The sequence below is a fragment of the Podarcis gaigeae genome (genome assembly GCF_964106915.1).
Source record: "Podarcis gaigeae genome assembly, chromosome: 2".
Lineage (NCBI taxonomy): Eukaryota > Metazoa > Chordata > Lepidosauria > Squamata > Lacertidae > Podarcis > Podarcis gaigeae.
This window is the reverse complement of record NC_139679.1, coordinates 41,498,451-41,520,961: the sequence shown is the minus strand read 5'-3', so window position 1 is coordinate 41,520,961 and position 22,511 is coordinate 41,498,451. Positions and strand designations below refer to the sequence as shown.

Here is a 22,511-nt window from a genome sequence, read left to right as displayed (position 1 = left end):
ACATTTAGGATGCAATCCTAAACTTGCTTGCTAGGGAGTAAGTCCTATTGAATACAACGGGGCTTACTTTTTAGTAAGCCTTCAAGGAATCATAGAATTGTAGCGTCAGAGGGGACCCCAAGGGTCATCTAGTCCAACCCCCTGCAATGCAAGAATCTCAGCTAAAGCATCCATGACAGATGGCCATCTAACCTCTGCTTAAACACCTCCAACGAAGGAGAGTCCACCACCTCCCGATGGAGACCGATAAATAAATTGATTTTATTGATTTTCTTATATTTAGATCCTGCCATCATGGGACCCAAAGTAGTGTACGTGTGGTCCCCCATCTGAGCACTGACCAAACCCAGAGGTATGGGTGGTGGCAACTGGCGACTGTTTGGGCTGGCAGGGTGTAAGGCAGAGAAACCAACGGCAAGTGGAGTCAATGCCAATGGCAGGCAGAGCTGGCTAATTCTATGTTATGCCCCTTCCCTGCTTAGTTTCCCAAGGGGCAACAGCAAGACTAGAGGAGGAAACTGGCAGGCAGCAGCAGCCCCTGCTGTGGTTCTAACTAAGAAGGCAAGCAAGTAGGGGCTGGCTGAGGGCAGCTTGAGGTTGGTGGGGCAGTGCCCCATTTGCCCTAATGGACTAGCCCATGGGTAGGCAAAATAAGGCCCATGGACCGGATCTGGCCCACTCACCTTCTAAATCCGGCCCACGGATGGTCCGGAAATCAGCATGTTTTTACATGAGTATACTGTGTCCTTTTATTTAAAATACATCTCTGGGTTATTTATGGGGCCTGCCTGATGCTTTTACATAGGTAGAATGTGTGCTTTTATTTAAAACGCATTTCTGGGTTATTTGTGGGGCATAGGAATTTGTTCATTCCCCCCCCAAAAAAATATAGTCCAGCCCCCTGCTGAAAAAGTTTGCTGACCCCTGGACTAGCCTCTCTGGGATTGCAATGTATCTTTTCCCCTTTCCCTAAACATGCATAGGATCAGGACATTAAAATGGATGGATTATTGGTTGTGCATTTAAAGGAGGAAGGAGTTTCTCCCCAACCCTGCATATGAAATTACGCTCCTTCTCCAAGGTATTGGAACTTTGCACAGGAATCAATGCTTTTGTAAAGGCTTAAAGCTTACAAACAGAATCAAAACACAATAAAATCAGAGCAGTCGCAGGAAACAACTATTATTATTTTTTAGTGTTAAACTGATGGGCCAGCTCAAACTTGGTGGCTGCTGCTCCCACATTTTGGAACTCCTTCCCTAGAGAAGTTAGACTGGCCTCTCTCCTTACTGTTTTTCTGCTGGCAAGTTCCAACCTGCTTTGCTGAACTTCAGCTTTGCTGAACTAACTGCTTTGAATGAGGGGGCTAGTGCCGTGCCTTTTTTGTTGTGATTGTCTGCACATTTTCAATAGATCTTATATAGATTTAGTTTTAATCCTAATGTTCAACTGTTTTTTTAATGATTGGTTCCCCCCCTCCCCCGCGCACATGGTTTTAGCTGTTATTTTATCTGTAAACTGCTTTGAGTCGCTGTTAGCGTAAAGACAGCGCATAATAACAACAATAAGAACAACAACAGGCACCCACAATACACGCTTGCGGGGGCGTCCTTCTGCACACTTTTAGTACTTTGTCGATATATACACCGTGGCAGAACACAGCAAGATACAACAGGCACTTTTAACTTGCCGATGTTCTAACCTCTGCCCCGCCCCCACTGTATATCCTCAGATCTCTATCATATCTGGAGAACGACACTGTTGGCATAGGTGACACACGATCTTTTCTTTCCCCATTTAAAATGGGCAGTAGGGATGGCCATTGGGGCGCGACAGTTGTTCACAGAGCCTGCTTGCTGCGGGACGAGACGAGCCCCCATGCGCGGGTGACAAGAGCTGCAGGTTCAAGACAAACCCTCCCTCCCTCCTTCCTTTCTCTCTTCCCTTCCCACCTTGCCCCCCTGCCCCGCCCCGCCCCGAGAGGGAATAGAGTTACTAGGCAGCTATTGATACCTTAGCGACGCCCGTCCCCGCTTCACCCCCTCCTTTCCCTTCCACCCTCGTTTGGACCAATGGGAAGTGTTGGAAGGATGCGTGTCACAAAGGGCGAGGGCGGGATAGAAGCCTTGTGTGGGAGGGAAGAGCAGGAAGATGTTTCTCCTGGGCATTGGGGAGCAGCAGCCTGGGTATACTGGAGGCTCCCTCCCCTCCAGCCCGTCCTCTTCTCTTCCTCAGAGCTAACCTGCAGACAGGTGAGTAGCAGGTCTGGAAGCAGTAGGGCAAAGAAGAAGAAGAAGTCTACTAAGGAGCCAACAGCTTCCCAGAACACACAAACTGCCTGGGCAGGACACTTTGCCCCACTGCTCCCTGGCTGTTGCACACTGAGCAAAGAAGTAGTCCGAAGATGCTTACTTCACTTTAGGTGCAGGGCCAGTTATCCTCCAAGGAAGGATGGCTTCCTTGGAGACAGGGGGTTGCATCTGCCTGTGGGAAATGAGGAAAAGGGATGGAGAAGCTGGTCAGGAGAAGCAGTCAAAAGAATGTATTCTTGAGTCACCCCGAAATTAATAATAATCCACTGCACAGACCACAAAAGAGCCAATTAGTGTCAATAGGTGGTAAGGATGCTGTGAAAAGGGGAGGGCAGAGGTGTGGAAAGTAATGGGAGGGAAAATAGAATAGAGACATATGTAATATTAACTGGGAGCAGGGAGTGCTGGAAAACAGCTTTTCATTACCTTTATTGTCAAGTTTAGGTCATGAATAAATGTAGAGGTGTGGGATTTAAGTAACAGAAGGAATATAATTTGCTTAGGTGGGAGGAGGATTTGCTGCCATGTGAACATCTTCACCACTTTCTCCACGTTATTCTGTTTCCAAGACCTGAATATGCGCTGGATGTGACAATGAATAGATCTTAGTGGTTTGCCTGGAATAGAGTAGCAAAGTTCATTTTTTAAAGAAGAATCACACCTCAGCAAAAGCACAATATAAGTGCAGATATTAATCCATTGCACAGTGGGTAGGATTTGTGCTCTCATGCTTAGTAATAATAGTTGTAGTTGTAGCAGTATAGTTATTGTTATTTAGATGTCTTAAGCCCATTCTGTTCCCAAATACTGTAATAAAATAATAATGTAAAAAATAAAAGACAAACTCTTTATCAGTGTAAGAACACATCCTCAGTCCGTGCCCAGTGGAAGAAAAATGCATGTTGGAGAAAGAGAAGTAATATTAATGAACTAGATAAAGGTTAAAGGGCAGCAGATAACACAGAACAGGTACAACAGGAAAATTACAGTGGATGAAATGTATTGGGAGAGTCTCCAATTTTCATCATTTCTGACCATTGGTCATGTTGGCTGAGGCTGATGCATGTTGGAGTCCAGCAGCAACTGAAGGGCCACAGGTTCCACATTCCCAGTTTAAAGGATGGAGTTACCGGTAGCTTATTAGCAGGTGGTATGAGAGGGCTATTGCAGAGGGAACTGTGTGGTGGAAAGCCCTCAAGTAAACGTGAGAAAAATGCAAAGGGGCCACAACTGCACAATAAGTTTTGTGAAGCAGTAAGGAGCCAGCACAGAATGGAATGTGATAAGAGTTCTCATAAAGAACTCATCCACTATGAGTACGTTAGAACCATTTGTCCTCTATGGGCTTGGAAGACAACCAAGAAAAAGCTGATGAAGGAAATATTTAGGTTGAAAATGAAGGTGTTTTTAAATAACCATCACCCTGCCTGATGAACTTAGAGAGGCATTGCTATATCCACAATCCACTCTTGTAACCAAAGTGAAGGTTACCTCCGCTGAATGGATTATTCTGTGTTTGTTACTGGATTGTGTATTATGTACGCTGAAGTATTTACATTAGATAGCAATGCATATTAGATTTCCACTAGCATACAATTAGGTAAGTGAAAAGGACAATAGACTGCAAGTCAGCTTGCGGTCACTTGAGCCAATAATCTCTCTGTGTGGTTACATTCTCCAAGGTGAGCTTTGAAGATAACTTCAGAAATGTTATTATGTTTTTTTCAAAAGACACTGTCAAAGAGCTCTCCTTGGGTGATCTCTTTTGCTAAGTATATTTGTTGCAAACCAGTGACTTCCATATAATTTCATATATATATATATATATATATATATATATATATATATATATATATATCCCCACCTGGTCAAGATTACAGTTGGCTATGCTATGTTGACTTTCCTTTACTATGTCATCACCATCAGTCAAGGCCAACATTGCAGAGCTTGATTTATATTTGTGGTGTACATATGATTTATATGTATATAAATAGTGGGTTTCCCCTGCTAGATATATAGGCAGACTACTCAGAAAGAGCCCCTGTATTGGGATTTGCTTGCAAACGTCTCACTTATTGGATTGTGAAAACAACTGCACATGCACTTTGACACAATGGGCCAGTGCAACTGGCTGTTAACTGGAAGGTTGGTGGTTTGAGCTCACCCAGGGATGGCTGTGGGCTGGATTCCTTCATTGCAGGTGGTGGGACCAGATGACCCTCAGGATCCCTTCCAACTCTTCTCTTCTATTATGATTCTAGGACATGGATTGTGCATAGTAGATGTGGGAGAGAGAATCCATTTTGTACCAATTAGCCCTTGGAATTAGCCCCAAATACAGCAAACTATGTGTGGACATCCTTAAGAACAAGGTCCATCTCCTTCAGCATTCTGAATTGAGAAGCAGCTCTGGCTCCAGTTGCTGCACCTTAGCATTCCAGGGTGGGAAATAAAGAAAATCCCACATGCCTGAAACTTCCCCATCTCCCCTTACTTATATTGCTGTCAGGATGCTGTCAGCAGTTCCCAGCTGGTTGACCAGGAAAGTATAAAGACAAGGAAAAGTTTCTTACAGTCCTTTTTTATTTCAATCTTTACAGAGAGAGGCTATAGAACCCAGCCTCTTGGATAATGGCGTTGGCATGAGTGAATCCCCACCTACCATCTCTCCCATTTCCTCATTCGTCATCCTCATCATCTCCTCTATGGGTGCTGCTAAGTGCCCTCTGTCTTTGAGCTCTCTGCTCTCCTACTTTTAAGGCTCTCCGGGTTCTGGAAGATGGAGGGTCTGGAATGCTTTCTAATGACAACGTGTCAGCCAGGTGTTGCTCTGGCTCTCCCATGATTTCCCAACTTTCCCCTTCATCTCCCTCTGAGCTGCGACCTCCCTCAAGCCCCTCTTGTAAATCTATAATGTCTTCCTCTTCCTCCTCCCTGAAAGGGTCAGGATGGGGAGGTGGTCTCCACCATTCCTTCTCTGCCTAGTCCCTGACTGCACTCTCTTATCCCACCCCATTGCCCACAATTCCCTCATCTGCAATACTTACGCTTTGTCATTTCTGCATCTATTGTCATTGCCATTGATGCAGTGAGATAACTAGGTAAGAAAGTGACTCATTCAATAACACCTTGTGAACTTCATAGCTGAACGGGGATTTGAACCTGGGTTTCCCACAAACAAGTCTAATAACATGCTACAGTGGGGTCTGTAAGATGGCAGGTGTAAACCCCACTAATGAGACTAGTAGAATAGGCTTGTTAATTCAGTGTCCAAAAGCAAAAGAGGTGCTCTCTCTCTCTCTCTCTCCAGATTAACCCATTCATTTTCTATGAATTTGGATTAAAATTGGGTTCATCATGGGACTGACCACCTTGTTGCCATGAGAGCTGCAATGGAACTGGACCAGAGGTGTGTTTGTCCTCTTTGGAGAAGTTCTTTGTATGAAATGTACCACTTTCTGTTATACCAAGCAAAATGCTGCTATAGTTGGGTGCATAGTGGTAAGAAAAGCAATATATGGGGTTCATGGTTGCTTAGACACTCATAGACATGAACCTTCTCTAGACCAGTGTTTCCCAACCTTTTTTGGGCAAAGGCACACTTGTTTCATGAAAAAAATCTCGAGGCACACCACCATTAGAAAATGTTTAAAAAATTAACTCTGTGCCTATATTGACTATATGCCGCTTGGGGCGGCAGCCTGTTGCCCGAAGCACAGGGAGCCCTACGGAGGGCTCCCCGTGCTTCGGGCGAGTGTCTGCAACCCTGCGCGCCCGGCAGGAGCTCCTGCCAGGCGCGCAAGGCTTGGGGCGGCAGCCTGTTGCCCGAAGCACAGGGAGCCCTACGGAGGGCTGCCCGTGCTTCGGGCGAGTGTCTGCAAGTCTTGCGCGCCCGGCAGGAGCTCCTGCCAGGCGCGCAAGGCTTGGGGCGGCAGCCTGTTGCCCGAAGCACGCGGAGCCCTCCGGAGGGTGCCCCGTGCTTCGGGCGAGTGTCTGCAAGCCTTGCGCACCCGGCAGGAGCTCCCGTCGGGCGCGCGAGGCTTGGGGCGGCAGCCTGTTGCTCTAAGCACATGGAGTCCGCCTCCCTCCCACGGCACACCAGGCAAAGTCTCGCGGCACACTAGTGTGCCGCGGAACACCGGTTGGGAAACACTGCTCTAGACTACCTGCACAAGTGTTCATTAAATGTGTTTTATTTTTCTAGCTCTTCTTTGATATAGGAAACTTGATTGGATAGACATTTTCAATCATGGAGCTTGTAGGCTCTACCTTGACGGCAACATATGCCCATCCAAGACCAACGCCCTCAAATTTTCTGCCGGCCATCAGCACCATGGCATCGAGCTATAAGAACAGATTCCCTCACTATGCCCTGACCCACAGCTTGAGCCTTCCTTGGAGACCTAGTGCCTATTACAAAGTCGCTGCTATCACTCCAACTTTGGCCCCCTTCTCCAAGAGTTCTCAAGGGCTCACGCCATGCAACATGCTCCCCTATGTTTCCAACAGAACAGCACTCTTCACTAGGTACACTCCCGAAGACTGGTATAGAGCTAACCTAACAAATTTCAAGGAATCAGAGGCATCACGCCACAATGCCGAGAGGTTGAGGGTGGACACTTCCCGGATGATTCAAGACAAGGACCAGCAGATAAGGAAAACCCAAACGGAATCAACAAGAAATCTAGGAGAACGAGTCAATGACATCATATTTTGGAAATCAGAGCTCAACCATGAGATTGATGGAATGATTGGGGAGACAAATGCTCTTTCAGATATGAAGAAACGACTTGAAAGAGCCATATTAGAAACAGAAGGGCAACTCCAGGTAAACAGGCAGATGGTGATGATTATTATATTAATACCCCACCCACCTGGCTGGGTTGCAGTAATGTGCGGGTGGTGCTGTGGGTTAAACCACAGAGCCTAGGGCTTGCCGATCAGAAGGTCAGCGGTTCAAATCCCCGCAACAGGGTGAGCTCCCATTGCTCGGTCCCTGCTCCTGCCAACCTAGCAGTTTGAAAGCATGTCAAAGTGCAAGTAGATAAATAGGTACCGCTCCGGCAGAAAGGTAAATGGTGTTTCCGTGCGCTGCTCTGGTTCACCAGAAGTGGCTTAGTCATGCTAGCCACATGACCTGGAAGCTGTATGCCTGCTCCCTCGGCCAGTAAAGCGAGATGAGCGCCGCAACCCCAGAGTTGGCCATGGCTGAACCTAATGGTCAGGGGTCCCTTTACCTTTACCTTCAGACTACTAGGGGCCATGCAAACACAGCCATGCAAAACTCTACTTAGGGTTCACCTGAACCCATTTGAGGTTATTAGGCAACGATCCAAATCATCAATATATGCTCTCTCTTTTGGCAAATGAGCACACCAGAGCTGTGTTAGGCTTAAGAAGCCTGCCTTTCAAACACCGGTACTCCTACTGCTGGGCTTTGCGGCTGAAGTTCAAGCCGTGCATTTCATAGACATCTGAAGGCAGCCCTGCTTCTGGAAGCTTTTAATGTTTTATGTATTTTTCCTTTATATTTTGTTGGAAGCCGTCCAGAGAGGCTGGGGCAACCTAGCCAGATGGGCAAGGTGTTCTTGTAACAGTGATAAGTTACTGTTCTTGTTTTATTCCATAATATAGTACTTTATACCACTTTACATGTTAAAAACAGAGAAAGATAACTTTAACCATTTTCCCCTGTAATGTCAAACAGGTAGCCCAGGAATGTCTGCTTCACCGAGAGAAGAGGATGGGCATTGACCTTGTTCATGATGATGTAGAAAAACAACTAATGACAGTGAGTTGCCCGTTTAGTACATAACATGAAATTTGTAGTTTTTAACTGTGGGCTAGTGGTATGTTGTATAGTAAGTAGCTTTGAACATATATGCAAGTGTTTGTTTATAGCAGGGTTGGGAAGCCTTTGTTCTGTGAGATGCCGTTGGACCTCCAATTCCCATCAGCTCCGGCCACCATGGCTAGTGGTCACATATGATGAGAGTTGTGGTCCAGCAGCATCTCTAGAGAAATCAGAAGTGGGGGCATATGAGAAATAAGTGTAACATCCTATTACAAGGGATAAATGCACAGCGAGTATATTGCTATAGTGCTGCATGTTGAAATATATTTTTAGTAGAAAGGCAACTAGTCTGGAAATGGAGTTCAGCAGTCCACCATCTGAATCAGTTCAGCAGCAGCCTGCCTGTGATTTATTTTTGTTCTTCCTGGACAGTATTTAGGAACCTCGCTGGAGCCATATCAGGCAGGAAGTTTCCCAAGAACAATTTTGTATTTATCAGTGCTAACCTGGATGTGCCTCCCAGCCTTGCTTGCTTTCCATGGTACATCCTGCCTCTTTGTCTTCCTGCATTTGCGCTGCCTTCTCTCCAGTGTTTGCTTCTTCATCCACTACCACTAGTGTTCCTTGCCACATGAACTGTCTGCTTATCTTGCGTTTTCTTCCTCATATGTGAAGACTGTGACATCTTTCCCCTGTGATTTGTCCTATAATTACTGATTCCCCTCAAACATACATGCATACAGTGCTAGCCCTGCTGAAGAGCACTGAGCTCAGATTCTGGATCAGGAACTTCTCAATGTAGCTCAGTTCTGGCCCACCCCTGCTGACTATTGAGGTGCTTCAGGTCTTCTGCATGGTGTTCGCTTCATCACAACATTTCCCTGCAAGAAAGGTAACTGGGCAATGCAGAGTCCCTTCTCACAATGTTATTTTAAAATCCTGCATCACCTCCCATGATCATCAATGGAAGATTTCACACTGACGTCAATAACAGCAGCACCAGCCCATTCCAATGTCCATTTCCAAGCCATCAATGTTCCTGCCACTCTGTCCAGAGCACAAATTTTGTTCCCTTAGAAATAGCACCGGCCAAGCCCTACTGTCATTTGTTCCAAGGTGCTTATTAGCTCATGAAAGCAAGCAACCTACAGCACAGCTGGATGCCACAAGCTATCTGGAGGATGCTGTCATCCAAAGGAAATAAGGAGTTTCCAATAGGGAGCGCCACATGGAAAAATCCAGTCCTTGGGAGCTGCCTGTTTCTTCATTTGCCAGAGCCAAGGCATGTGGGTATCAGGAGAGCTTCAGACATTAAATGTGTTTCTGGAAACCAAAGTCAAGCAAAATTGACTCTGGTTTGCTGAGAATGTATCACAGACAATTAGACAAATTCATAGACAATAAGGCTGCCAAAGGATACTAACCATGATGATGGTTCTGTTCCCAATGTTGCAAGCAGTATGTTTCTAAATACCAGGTGCTAGAAACCACAGAAGGGGAGAGTACTGCTGCACTCAGGTCCTGCTTTCAGGTTTCCTGGGAGCATCTGGTTGACTGCTGTAAAAATAGGATGCTGGACTATATGGACCAATAGCCTGATCCTACATACGGACTGTTCTTATGTTCTTAAGTGGATAGAAAAGGAAGAAGCATGTGTGCAAGGTTCTCTACCCTGTACTAACCACTACTGCTCAGGACAGATCTATAGGCTAGTTTGCTCATTCACCTTTTGTAACAAACCCTGGATTGGTTAAAGTTTGGATTCCTTTGCACAGTCAAGAAATTGGCCATGCCCAATGAATTAAAAATGAGAAGCAGAATCACTTTCATCACTCCTGTTTTGAGGACCAAGCCTTCTGTATGAACAGATAGCAAATGGCCCATCTGTCTTGTCACATTAGCGTTAAAATTACTAGCCTTAATGTTGAATTTCTGGCAAGCTTCTCAAATCAACTTACAACATGTATGCTCAGAGATATAATATATCATGAAATGCAATTATTATACAATGTAAAGGGTGAAAAGAAATTAAACATGGCAAGAGTTAAAATTAGAAAGCTCTAGTCAGTTATTATAAGGGACGCGGGTGGTATTGTGGTCTAACCCATTGAGCCTTGGGCTTGCCGATCAAAAGGTCAGCAGTTCAAATCCCCACGACGGAGTGAGCTTCCATTGCTTGGTCCCTGCTCCTGCCAAACTAGCAGTTCGAAAGCATGCCAAAAAGTGCAAGTAGATTAATAGGTACCATTCCGGCGGGAAGGTAAACTGCATTTCTGTGTGCTGCTCTAGTTTCACCAGAAGCGGCTTAGTCATGCTGGCCACATGAGCCGGAAAAACTGCAGAGCAGACAAACGCCGGCTCCCTTGGCCTGTAAAGCAAGATGAGCGCCGCAACCCCAGAGTTGTTCACAACTGGACTTAACTGTCAGGGGTCCCTTTACCTTTACCTAGTCAGTTATTGCAAATATCAAGGGGGGAATGGCTCTCCAGTCCAAAAGAATACTTCTGATGACTCAAGTTATTCTGAGCGTGCAGTGGTCTTAAGAAGGCCTTGTATTGCCAGTCTGCAAATTGAGGCTTTTGCAGAAGGGAATTCGAAAATATGAATCCCTGCAGTGCCCACCTACCAATCTGACCCAACAAATAGAAAGGAATTTTCGTTGGTCCTTTCCAAACAATCTTAAAAGAGAGGACACTTACTCTTTTACTGGAACAGGGATAGCCAATGTGATGCCCTGCAGATGTTGCTGGACTTCAGCTCCCAGTTGCTCAGCCAGTATGTCCAATGGTCAGTGATGATACAGTTTTGTATTCCAGCAACACCTGGAGGGCGCAATATTGATTACTCCCGTGCTAATAGAATGGCAAACTACTAACCATCTTGTATTGCATTTTCTTCCGGTGCTTGAGGAGGCCATAAAGGAGTGGATTTTAAAACTGTAATTCACATTATCCTTCATTAATCAAGGGAAATATTGACAGGATTTTTTGCTATTGTAACTTGATCAGGAGGTTGACGTCATCCTATCATGCCAAGAGAGAATGAGAAGATACCTGGGTAAGACAGCGGCCCAACTTGCGTAAGGAAAATTTTAATCTCCACCTTTCTCAAAAGATCTTTAAAAACAAATTTTGATGCAAGCACTTCATCCATTTTCCCTGTAGTGCAACTTGAGGGGGAGAAAAGTCTCCAATATGCTTCTTGGCCTTTTCATTCAACAAGACCAGAAAGAAACCAAATGTCTAGGAGAGTTACAAAATTGCCTTCTAAACATACATACTAAAAGGCAGATGTGCAAGATTAAAGATTACCCTGGAAGTTAGCTTTTTACATAGGGGGATAATGGAAATTCCCTATGGGAGAACAGCTTGCCAAATCCAGTGTGCATGCCACCTTATAGAAACAGGGAACTAAAAGAATGTGAAACTATGGTTTACAAAGCTGGCTTGGTTCCATTAACCATAGTGAAGATTAACCACAGTTTTAGGGTTCAGACATAACAACTGTTTAATGGAAGCAGAAGCTTTTCATCTCTTCCATGTAGCTGTGCCAGAGGGGAAGGGGGGATGCACAAACCCAGGGCTCACGGGCTTGTACTCATCACACTAAGCTTAGTTTTGCATGATGTCTGAATCCAGCCAGTCAGAAGGGATAGATATAGCAGAGAGAAAGGCAAGGGAAATCAGGACAATAAATAATCTCCAACAGCCCAAAGAGCTACCCCGATAGCAGCGCACAGATTTGATCCAGATGTCTCTCCACATATACTGAACTTGTTAAGTTTTACAAGAGACATCTGCCTCTCGTTGCTAAAGTGAACTGCTTTTCAACATTCCCAATCATGGTTACTGTTGAAAAAAGTGAAGTGCAAAAATACAGATTTTTTAAATATTCATATCCTGCTCCTAGGTGGGACTCCCAGTGGTCTCCCATCCAGATTACTGAAGCTTGTTTTAGTTCAATATAAAGCAGCTGATGTTCTCTTTCATCAGGCCCACATTTTAAAAAATGATATAGATACCATAAAATTAGTCAACAAGTTTTAACTATCTACTGTATCTATCCTACAAAGTACAACATTTTCTAATTCAAAAATTCACGTTCTGGAGTGTTGGATTAGTGGTTTTCACAACAAACACATATTATGCAGACACCACACACACTTATGCTGAAAAGCTGATTAGGCCAGGGTTGCTAGATGTGCGTACACAGTGGGTACATGTGTGTATTCACATCACATATGTGCTTGTGCTTGCTGCAGCATTTGCAATTTCATCTGTGCCAAATATCCACCCACATGCAACTTTGGTATGAAACTGGCACTTCGGTGGAATTGAAATGTTTGGCTTTATGATGATGTAAAAGGGGGGAGAGGGGAGCCTCGGGTCTATGAGGGTGAATGCAGACCTCCAAGCCTCTCTATCTTGCCTTCTGGAGTCCCCCCCAGTCCCCCCACACACTCCTCAGCCGCCCATCCCTACTGCACCCACCTGGAGCACTTCTTCCTGGCTTGTATGTATCCTTGCTCTCTGATAATGCTTCCCTGGATGGAGGACAGATAAGGCCAAGTGTAAAGATACCAGCCTACTGCACAAAGCTAACATTTACACTCATTGCTCTGTTAACCTTTGGCCCCACCCACCCATGGGCATGTGGCCCCCCAAAGGGAAAGTGGTCCTCAGTCTCAAGAAAGTTCCACACCCTTGCCATAAAGCCACTTCAAAGCGAGCAATGTGCTTCTTTGGCTCAGCCCTAGTAATAATGTATGGAATCGTCTTAAGTTCTTCTGCCTGAATGGTCAGTGTCAGTGACCATTCAGACACTGCATGAGATGTTAACTTCTTTACAGAAGATTTACTGTCTATAGAGAAACCATGTCTATGTTCCAAGTGCAAAATGTGCTGTCTCTACAGGAGATGAATGTGTGGTATAAGGCCAGGATTACAACCTCTGGCTTGTGCCCTAGTACACATGTTGATGATGTATGCAGTCAGTTCTGCCAATACAATACTGGAGTTCTTTATCATAGGAATGTCATAAACATGAAGTAAGGATTTAAAACTGAACATCTTACCATTGTCATGAAGGGGAAATAGAAGGTTGAGAAGGTGGTCTCAGGGTGTGGGTGTGTGGCTATTTATGTTGTAACTACTCAGGTTCTTTTCCCTTGAGCATCTTTTGACCCATTTTATTACAGAGCCAATAGAGCAGCCCAGCATGAACTGGAGAAAGACCTGAGTGACAAGCAAGCAGCTCAACGAATCGATGACAAGTGCCACCATCTCAGGAACACATCGGATGGCATTTCCTTTTATCGAGGCGTCGAGCGAGTTGATGCCACGTAAGTATCACCTGGAGCTTGGTGTACAAGCACCAGATCTAGCCGCAGAAGGCATGCCAACAGAAACAAGGATTGTGCTACAGCTGACATTGGGCGATGTCAGGTTTCCTCTGATGCCTCATCCATGAAGACCATCACCTGATACAGATGATAACACATGTGTGTTTGAGCCCCAAACTAGTTTGGGAGCCTAGAACTGTAGAGTTGGAAGGGACCCTGAGGATCATCTGGTTCAACCCAGGAATATGCAGCTGTCCCTTACAGGGATTGAACCTGCAACCTTGGTGTTATCAGCAACCATGCTCTAACCAACTGAGCTGTCTTAAGCAATCATCTGTTATTCACTCTATTTCCAAAGATCAGGCTGTAAGTGCTGTTGCATATGGCACAATCCATGCACAAGAGGGGAGGTATCAGTAGGCTTGGGATAGCCCCAGGTTTGCAGAAGGGTGGGGTGGAAGCTAAGGTGAGGTGAAGAAAACCTCAAGCAGCCCAATAAAAACTGAGCCTGTTCAGTAGCCACAGAATGCTGGCTGGCTGTTGCGGGTGTGGAGGCAAATAGTGGGTGGGAGGGGAAATGGAATGGAGACACAAATGCAACGTTAGTGTTTCTGGCTTCTGCTTCTTCTTCTTCATTTAAACACCTTTCCCTCCCTATTTCCCATCCCAAATTCCACAAGTAATCTAAAAAGATGCTCCAGAATTAGCATCCAGAAAATCTACTTAAAAGCAGTTACACTTGTTTAAAAAACACACCAAAAGTCCAACTAGTACTCGTGGAAATGTTAAAACATGCAATATATTGCCAATGTAGCTGGTATTCCTTCTGTATCCTCCAGGCTTTATTATTTCAGGAAGTCCCATGCAAACGATGTGTACAAACTCTTTTGTTTGTCTCTTTTTGTGCTTTCCCAGGATTTCTGTGCCAGAATCCTGGGCCAAGTTTACTGATGATAACATTATGCGCTCCCAGAGCGAGCGGGCTGCCTCCGGCAAACTCAGGGATGATATTGAAACGCTGCTCGTGACGACTGCCAATGAGATGTGGAACCAATTCAACAAAGTGAATGTCGCCTTTACCAACCGCATCTCTGAAACGGCTGATGCCAAAAACAAGATCCAGGCCCATCTGGCTAAGGTGGGATTCATTTCCAAACTTTCAGTTTGGGATTAACTGCCTTCCCCTGCCTGCTTGCATGAATTGCCTGGAGCTAAGCCAATGTTAGGGATGCGGGTGGCGCTGTGGGTTAAACCACAGAACCTAGGACTTGCCGATCAGAAGGTCGGCGGTTCGAATCCCCACGACGGGGTGAGTTCCCTGCTCCTGCCAACCTAGCAGTTCGAAAGCACGTCAAAGTGCAAGTAGACAAATAGGGACCGCTCCGGCGGGAAGGTAAACGGCGTTTCCGTGTGCTCCTCTGGTTTGCCAGAAGCGGCTTAGTCATGCTGGCCACATGACCTGGAAACTGTACGCCTGCTCCCTTGGCCTATAGAGCGAGATGAGCGTGCAACCCCAGAGTGGGTCACGACTGGACCTAATGGTCAGGGGTCCCTTTACCTTTACCTTTAAGCCAATGTTGCGCCCCCAGATGTGGCTGGACTACAGCTCAAGACATCCAAAACTGTCAGCCAGGCAGGCTGGGGTTGGTGGGAGTCCAAATCCGACACCAGGACTGCACATGATTGGCTACTGTTGCTCTTCCTTGTGCCTGCTATCAGCTTGTGGCACACACCACAGCCTTCTCCAACCTCCTGCAGATCTGCTACAAATCCTTGATTCTATGTGCCCAGCACTGAAAGCACAATAAATTGCATAGGAATTGCATGATGCCTTCACAAGGCATCCCCCACACCTGTGCAACAGTGTATACACACAGCAGCTAGGGCTGCAGATGCATAGCCCCGAACAATAAGCTATCATTGTACTGAGCAATTTTGGGTGGGGAGTAAGAAGGCTAAATCCAGCCTTTCCTCCACTACTCCTCCAAAATATCAACATGATTCCTGCTTATTTTACAAGGCACGTTTCAAATGGATTTATGTTTTGTGTCCTATTTTATGTATTAAGGCAGCATTTGAGTGTGGCGTTGTCGTTAGAGTGTAGAATTGGGAAGATCTGGGTGAAAATTCCAACTCAGCCACGAAACTCAATGGGTGCTGTTTAGTCATTCCCTAGTTGTCAGACTAACCTATCTCACAGGGTTGTGCTGGGAATAAAATTGTTGTCTGGAGGGGGGGTTATGTTCTGCTTGGTTAAATGTATGGTACACTTACCTGGGAGCAAGTCCCATTAAACTCAGTGGGGCTTAGACATGTACAGGACTGCATTTTTTATTACTTGAATTTCACTATAAAAAACAACATTTTCCGGAATAGAAAGGAGCACTGTCCAGTCTGTTTGAGGGGTTCTGTAATCTTCTGGTTCTCTGTATTAGCAGGGGCAGCCAAATGGTACATTCTTCTTGTTAAATTATGGATCTTGTTCCCACAATAAATAGGGATGACCACCAACTTAAATAGCTTTGAAAGGGCCTCAGACAAATTGCGGGAGGGTAAGGCTATCAATGGCTGATAGTCACTATGTCTATGGTTTATCTCCACTGTTAGAAGCAGTATCCCAGTTGCTGGTTAACAACAGCAGGAGAGGACTCCTATGCCTGTGTCTTGCTTGTGGGCTTCCCACATGCATGTTTTTGGCTACTGTAAGAACAGGATGCTGGACTAGATGGGCCATTGGCCTGATCCAGACGGACTTTGACAGCTACATGCTGAAAATATATTTAAAGGGAGACAGCAACACTTGGTGAAGGTCCTCCCTTTTTCCCCTGAGTGAGCAAAGTGAGATAATGAATTGATGTGGCTTTTCTACAGTAATTACATTGTTCAATCTCAGAAACATAGAGCTGGAAAGAGTCCATAGAGAGTTCATGCCTTGAAGAAGGACTCCTCCCCCACAACATGGGGGTTGTGGGAGAGTGGAAGAAGAAAAAAAAAAACCCATATATTTTTAAACCTCCAGTGTTGAAGAATCCATAGTCTCTCCAGGCAACTTTTTCCATAGTAAATCTGTTATTGCAATTAAAAATTTCTTCTTGAATGTTCAACATAAATCTTCTCTTTCATCCTTTCCTGAGAAGCACAATATTTGTTTTTTCTTGTTCCCCAGTCTTCTTTCTGGTCAGCTAAACATGCCATATTCTTTCACTCTGTCCTCAAAAGAACTCATCTCCAAGCTATGGGCATAGCCAGGATTTTTGTTAGTGGGTGCAGAACCTCAGATTTGTATTGAGGAAACAGATTGGGGCAGACTGTTCCATGCTGTATCTTTCTTGAGATGAGTATCCTCATCATTCTTGGGGATCCACTGCTTTTAGAGAGTTATTCAAGGGGCTTTCAGATGGAAGACCATTGAGTCAATGAGTCACTGCACTAAGTCTGGGGAACTCTATTGAGTCAACACACCAGCTTCTGGATGGATTCAGGTTTTATTACAGAAGTGCAATAATAATAAAACATGCAGTGGGGAAAATCTCTACTAATGTACATTCTGTATTTAAGACAGAAAGACATTTGTTGTTGGGTTTTCAACCCCCTTATTCCTCCAACTTGCAGACTCTACAAGAAATCTTTGAGACAGAGATGACTATAGAAGCACTTCGTAAGGCCATCAAGGACAAAGGGTGTTCCTTGAAGGTTGCCCAAACACGTCTGGATGAGCGCTTGCGTAGACCCAACATAGAACTCTGCCGGGACTCTGCCCAATTACGGTAAGCAAAGGCAGCCATCTTGCTTCCTTGTGGGGAAGGCAGGAATGTGATGCTGTTTGATGAGTCTCATAAATTGCTACAGCCTTCCATGCCCTTTGAAAATAGGAACATAGGAATCGGCCACATACTACAGTACAGGAAAATTGTTCATCTTACCCAGTATTATATCTTCTGACAGACAGTGGCACTCCAAGAGATCTTTCCCATCACTCCATCCTTTTAACTGCAGGTACCAGAGACTAAACTTGTGGCAATCCTGCATGCAGAACATGTGCTTTGCCACTGAGCTGCAGTCCCTCCCTTGAGTAACTAGCCCTACCAGCTCTCCTTTGATGTGCACAGTCTTTTACACCTAGAGGCATCAAGTGTCCAGCCACACATTTGGATGAAGCGCATTCATAAATCATCTGCAGATGAATTAGCTCCCTGGGCTTATGGTAATAGTGCAATGACCTTCCACAAGGCCTTTGTACCTTCTCAGGAAACTTGTTGGAATAGTTTCCTTCTTCCTCTGCTGGAAACAAAGCAGTGAAACAAATTCTCCATCTGCTCTGGTGTGGTCTTGGGCCATTATGACTGTCCCCAGCCATGCAATGTTGAAGGTGTCGTCAGTGCTCACCAATATCAACAGGAACTTCAATCACACATCTCTTCGCATGAGATGGGTCCTATTGCTAAGAATTAAAATGCTAGATTGTTTTGTGTTTGTTTTCTGGAAACAATGAATCCTCTTGGACAGATGATGAAGGAGTATATTTACTCACATCATCTGTGAAAGCCAGCATATTTTCCTGCAGAAGTCCAGTTTGGGCCTGGGCCAAACAAGATGTATTGCACATAATTTCATGCAGTGTTACCCCAACAACCCTTGCTTTAAACAGTAAATGCTGCTTCTGGGGAGAGACATGATCAGTGGTAAGAGACTGAGAGGGGTGCTTAGGCTTTTCCAAACCAGTGATTTTGCAGCTTTTCTTTTCATTATATGCACTTGTATGTCTCTAAATTAACCCTTATATCTCCACTTGCCATTAATTCAGCCAGCAAAGACGACTAGTCCTCTGAACTTAATTGTCTATTTCAGGCATAGGCAAACTTGGCCCTCCAGATGTTTTGGGACTACAACTCCCATGACCCCTAGTTAACAGGACCAGTGGTCAGGGATGATGGGACTTGTATTCCCAAAACGTCTGGAGGGCCGAGTTTGCCTATGCCTGGTCTATTTCATCACATTTGTGTGTGTGTGCATGCACAGACCAGGAAGATATTAATCGGACCCATACTCTGCAATTGATGTAGGGAGACACGTAGGGTTAGATCCTGTCTAAGGCTGCAATTCCACCTTCTTTCCCCTATTTTGATGGCTAAGTAGTGGTGGTTAGGATGCAGTGCAGTTACCCCTCTACCAGCTGGATAAAAGCACAGCTCCAAATGGTACAACACAGCTGGAGCTGACGCAGCAAAAAGAGGGGGGGACGCCCCACCTTAACATTTCTGCACTTCCCTAACCCTTCCTAGAGTTGCTCTTCTAGTTACAAAGATTTATGTTAACTTCCTTAGTTGATTTAAGTGAGGCCTGTGAGCATCTAACTTATTCTGGATCTAACCCAGAGCCAGAAGATGCAAGCACATATTCAGGTTATCCTGACTTTCTGACTGGTTAGGTATTGTGAATGAATTCTAGATCAGCTGGTTCCATCTTATATAGCAGTAACAAAGAACAACTGTTTCTTCTTTCACATTTCCTCTGACCTCCTTGGACCGGCCACAGCTGGAGACAGGAAACAGGGCTAAATGGATTGTTCGTCTAAACCAACATTGGTATTCTAAGGTTCACTAACTGGAAACAAATGGGCCTCACCTTAGAGTGCCCCCTTGGCACACTGAGTGCTTTTATTTACCTTTCATTTATTGACCACTCTTTAATTTGTGAATTCTGCTGGGTTTTGCCTACTCACATTAGTTGTCAGAGGAATGTGAACCCCATAAAAAAACACACACTGACAAACCAGAATGCCAAAATGAGAACAGGAAACCACAGCTTTCCAGTCTTTCTTTTTTTTCTCTTTCCCCCGTAAGTGGTACAGCCTGTCGCATGGACTTATTCTGTAATTCACTCTAAAGTTTTGTCTTGCTCATTTCATGGGGGAAAAGACTATTTACGACTTTGCTAAAAAGTACTGTGCTCGCTCCCTAATGGAAAGAGAGCCTGCTGAGCCCTATCCTGAGCAAGGAGATCACAACTATTTTATTTTGTATTGAATGCCACCAAGAAGCAGGTGGAAGCCAACCCCTCCAGGGGTTGTTGAATTACAGCTCCCATCACCCCTGACCACTGGCCATGCTGACTGGGGATTTGGAGTCCAACAACATCTGGAGGGTACCAGTGTGGCTAGAAACATGGAAGGAGGACTCCCTAGAAAAATGGAAAGTGGAGAACTTGCTAACATTCTTTCATATGTTCCATGCAGCCTTGTGAACGAAGTATATGAAATTGATGACACCATCCAGGACCTTCAGCAGAGGCTAAGAGATGCAGAAGATACGCTCCAGGCACTGGTTCACACCAAAGCCAATCTAGAACATGACCTGGCTGTCAAAGCAAATACGCTCTTCATTGACCAGGAGAAATGCATGGGGATGAGGAAGACCTTCCCCAACACACTGAGGCTGGTGGGATATACATAGGCTGGAGCTAACCCTCAAGACATTGCATGGGGGGGTGGGAAATTACTAAAGAAGTATGTCTAGGGGAGGTTTGCTCTGTTGCACTTTTATGAAATTTTGAGGTGTTTATTTTTGAAGATATGACTATATTTTCATTTATTAAAGCATGCTCTGCACATGAATTTAGCTATCTTCTATTTGATGTGTCTTCCCTGTTTTTTATACTGATATTCTCTCCTTTATGGGATCTGCATGCACACAATGTTTATTGTGGGCAGCCTATGTCATGCAGTTCAATCCAATGCATGTTTTTACTTGGAAGTAAGTCCCAATGAGTTCGGTGAAGCTTACTCCTAAGTAAGTGAGCATAGGATTGTGTCTAATGCCCTGATCGAATACAAAGAAAAGTGTGTGCAGAAGGGCAACTGTGTGCCTTTTTCCTTGAGTTGAGAGCTTGATCCTGAAGCTAGTCTGTTAGTATTCAGGACTGCCAATTGTCTGTTCATGGAATGGACTGAGGAAGGGAGACTGAATCTAGCCTTATGTGCCCCCTTCCCTCCACCCAAGCAAATGATGGATTCTGAACACTGATTATCTGATTATTTTTTGTGTTTGTGCAGCCCAAGCTCCTGGACCACACAGAGCCAGAACTTATTCTTGTCATCTCAGCCTAAATTTTTAGGCATCTCAAATTGCAACATTCCTTTGTTTTATTTGAATGGGGTCTGAAATTTTTTAGCAATTAGTGTCATTAGGTGCTGATATTCATTTTGTATTTTTAGGTACATGGCACAATAAGCATGAATGATGTGGCATAAATAAAGAAACTTCCCAATATATACCGTCCTAAGCTATCAGACTTTTATGTCTATGTTTATCTTCATCATTTTCCTTACTCTAAGGAAATTTCTGCATGTGTGGTGTAGTATTGTTATAACACTGTCTGTGCACCACCACACAGTAGAAGCATGTGCTTCAGTGACTGATGATACCTGGCAGCTCATCAGCATGGGCACCAAGGTAAATTTAGCAAAACATCAGCTTGGTTCCTCATGGAAACATTTTGCACTTACTATGTTGGCATAAACAATGAGGCATCTCAGAAGGGAGCTGAAGATATAACAGACTGGCCTGTCCTATTTTAAAAAACAGTAAGCCCTTTCCATATGAGCTTACAAGCCCAGCTCGTTTGGAGAGTGCAGCCAGAGTTATTTTGGTGGATTTGGATAGATACATTTGAAACTTAAAGGCTTCCACTTATAAATCCATCCTCTGTAATTAGAAATCGCCAACAAATCCCTCGATTCCCAAATGGGCCTATAATGAGTATAGCATTCTGAAGACTGCTGTCATGCAAAGTAGCTAGGTTCTGTTGGGTTCTCAATAAGTCAGTTCTTCCTTGCTGAGACAATTCAAACAGCTCACATGTTGTTACACCTGCATATACTGGGCTCTATTCTGTGAGCACCACTTGCCACAATATGTCCAACAACATGTCTATCTAGTGTTATTTTTCTAGAAAAAGGGGTGCCAGAGCTCACTATGAATGCCTCCCATGTTCTCTTATAATGACCATGATGACTACCTGAGAGGTGCTGGAACTGAGTTCCAATGAGTTCTGACTGGAATAAAAAGTCCTGTATCTGTCTTAGCTATCTATAAGTGACTTGGGGCCAAGGATGGAGCAGTTGGGTTTCCATTGCCCACTCCATTGAGTAAACACATTTCTGCTTTTCTACTTCTTGGCTGAAATCTCAGGTGGTTTTTCTTTTCAATGGGATTACCAAGCTCAAACCCTAGAACAGCCACAAATGTTTATTTAGTTGTCTAGTCTGAAGACGCCTCTGTTGTTTATTGCCTCTTGTTGTCCCTCTGGTGCCATGCCAAAGCACTGCCCTTGGCAAGATCCTGTCCCACAATTTTTGCATTTTGGCAGAGTATCCTATCGGGACAGCAGGTCCAAACAGGAAGTAATTATTCTTGGCGACCTTTTGCACCAGCAGTTGGATCTCCTGTTGACTAAATATAGCCTCCCTCTGTTTTATACATAACTTCAGGGCTCGTTCATATTGAAGGCAGATTTTTCTCTTTAAGGCTGTCTGGCCCAATATTCCATGTCCTCCTTTGGATTAAGATCTTCCTACTATCTCTTTGTCTACACACACATCATACATTTAAAACACATTTAAAGTGAGCCTCTCTCCCCTCACCCACAATGAATCCTGGGAAACTGTGGTGTTTAAGGGCGCTAGGAATTGTGGTCCCCTGACAGGTAAACTTTAGTACCCAGGATTATTATTTTTTGTTTTTTTGAAGGAATGTGCTTTAAATGTATGGTGTGTATTCAGCCTTTGCTTGTCCTTTTAGAATCTCTTGCCTACACAGAAATAAATCTAAGACCACTCTAATCCATTTAGACCTTTAACTTTCCTGGTAACTGATATTATGGAAGCAATATGTGGCAGTGTTCCTTTTTGTTTGTTTTGGACAGGGATGTGTTTTTTTAATTGACATTTCCTAAGCTCAGGAATTTCAGGCATTGCTACTGCTTTGGGGACTAGGGCTCCCAAATTTAGCATGGGCCAAGTTGCTAAATGTTTCCATTCTTGTGGGCAGTAGAAAGATATGTAGAT

At 44.6% G+C, this 22,511-nt stretch overlaps 1 protein-coding gene across 2 annotated transcripts; it reads left to right on the top strand.

The window, feature by feature from the left end:
* Positions 1-1,645: 1,645 nt before the first annotated feature.
* Positions 1,646-20,060, top strand: TEKT3 (tektin 3). 2 transcript variants are annotated; one of them, XM_083725901.1, is made up of 8 exons: positions 1,646-1,770; positions 6,517-7,140; positions 8,020-8,103; positions 11,115-11,185; positions 13,304-13,447; positions 14,363-14,585; positions 17,060-17,214; positions 19,683-20,060. In XM_083725901.1, the coding sequence occupies exons 2-8, from the start codon at positions 6,562-6,564 to the stop codon at positions 19,897-19,899; spliced, it is 1,473 nt and encodes a 490-aa protein (XP_083582027.1). In that variant the 5' UTR covers positions 1,646-1,770; positions 6,517-6,561; the 3' UTR covers positions 19,900-20,060. The 2 variants fall into 2 exon arrangements, with proteins under 2 accessions (XP_083582027.1, XP_083582026.1); XM_083725900.1 differs by lacking the exon at positions 1,646-1,770 and adding an exon at positions 2,094-2,252.
* Positions 20,061-22,511: the final 2,451 nt, after the last annotated feature.

Coding starts and splice junctions, on each gene's coding strand:
- TEKT3 (XM_083725901.1), top strand. CDS start 6,562: ATGGAGCTTGTAGGCTCTACCTTGACGGCAACATATGCCCATCCAAGA. Junction 11,186..13,303: donor AAGACAGCGGCCCAACTTGC/GTAAGGAAAATT, acceptor ATTTTATTACAG/AGCCAATAGAGCAGCCCAGC. Junction 17,215..19,682: donor CGGGACTCTGCCCAATTACG/GTAAGCAAAGGC, acceptor TGTTCCATGCAG/CCTTGTGAACGAAGTATATG.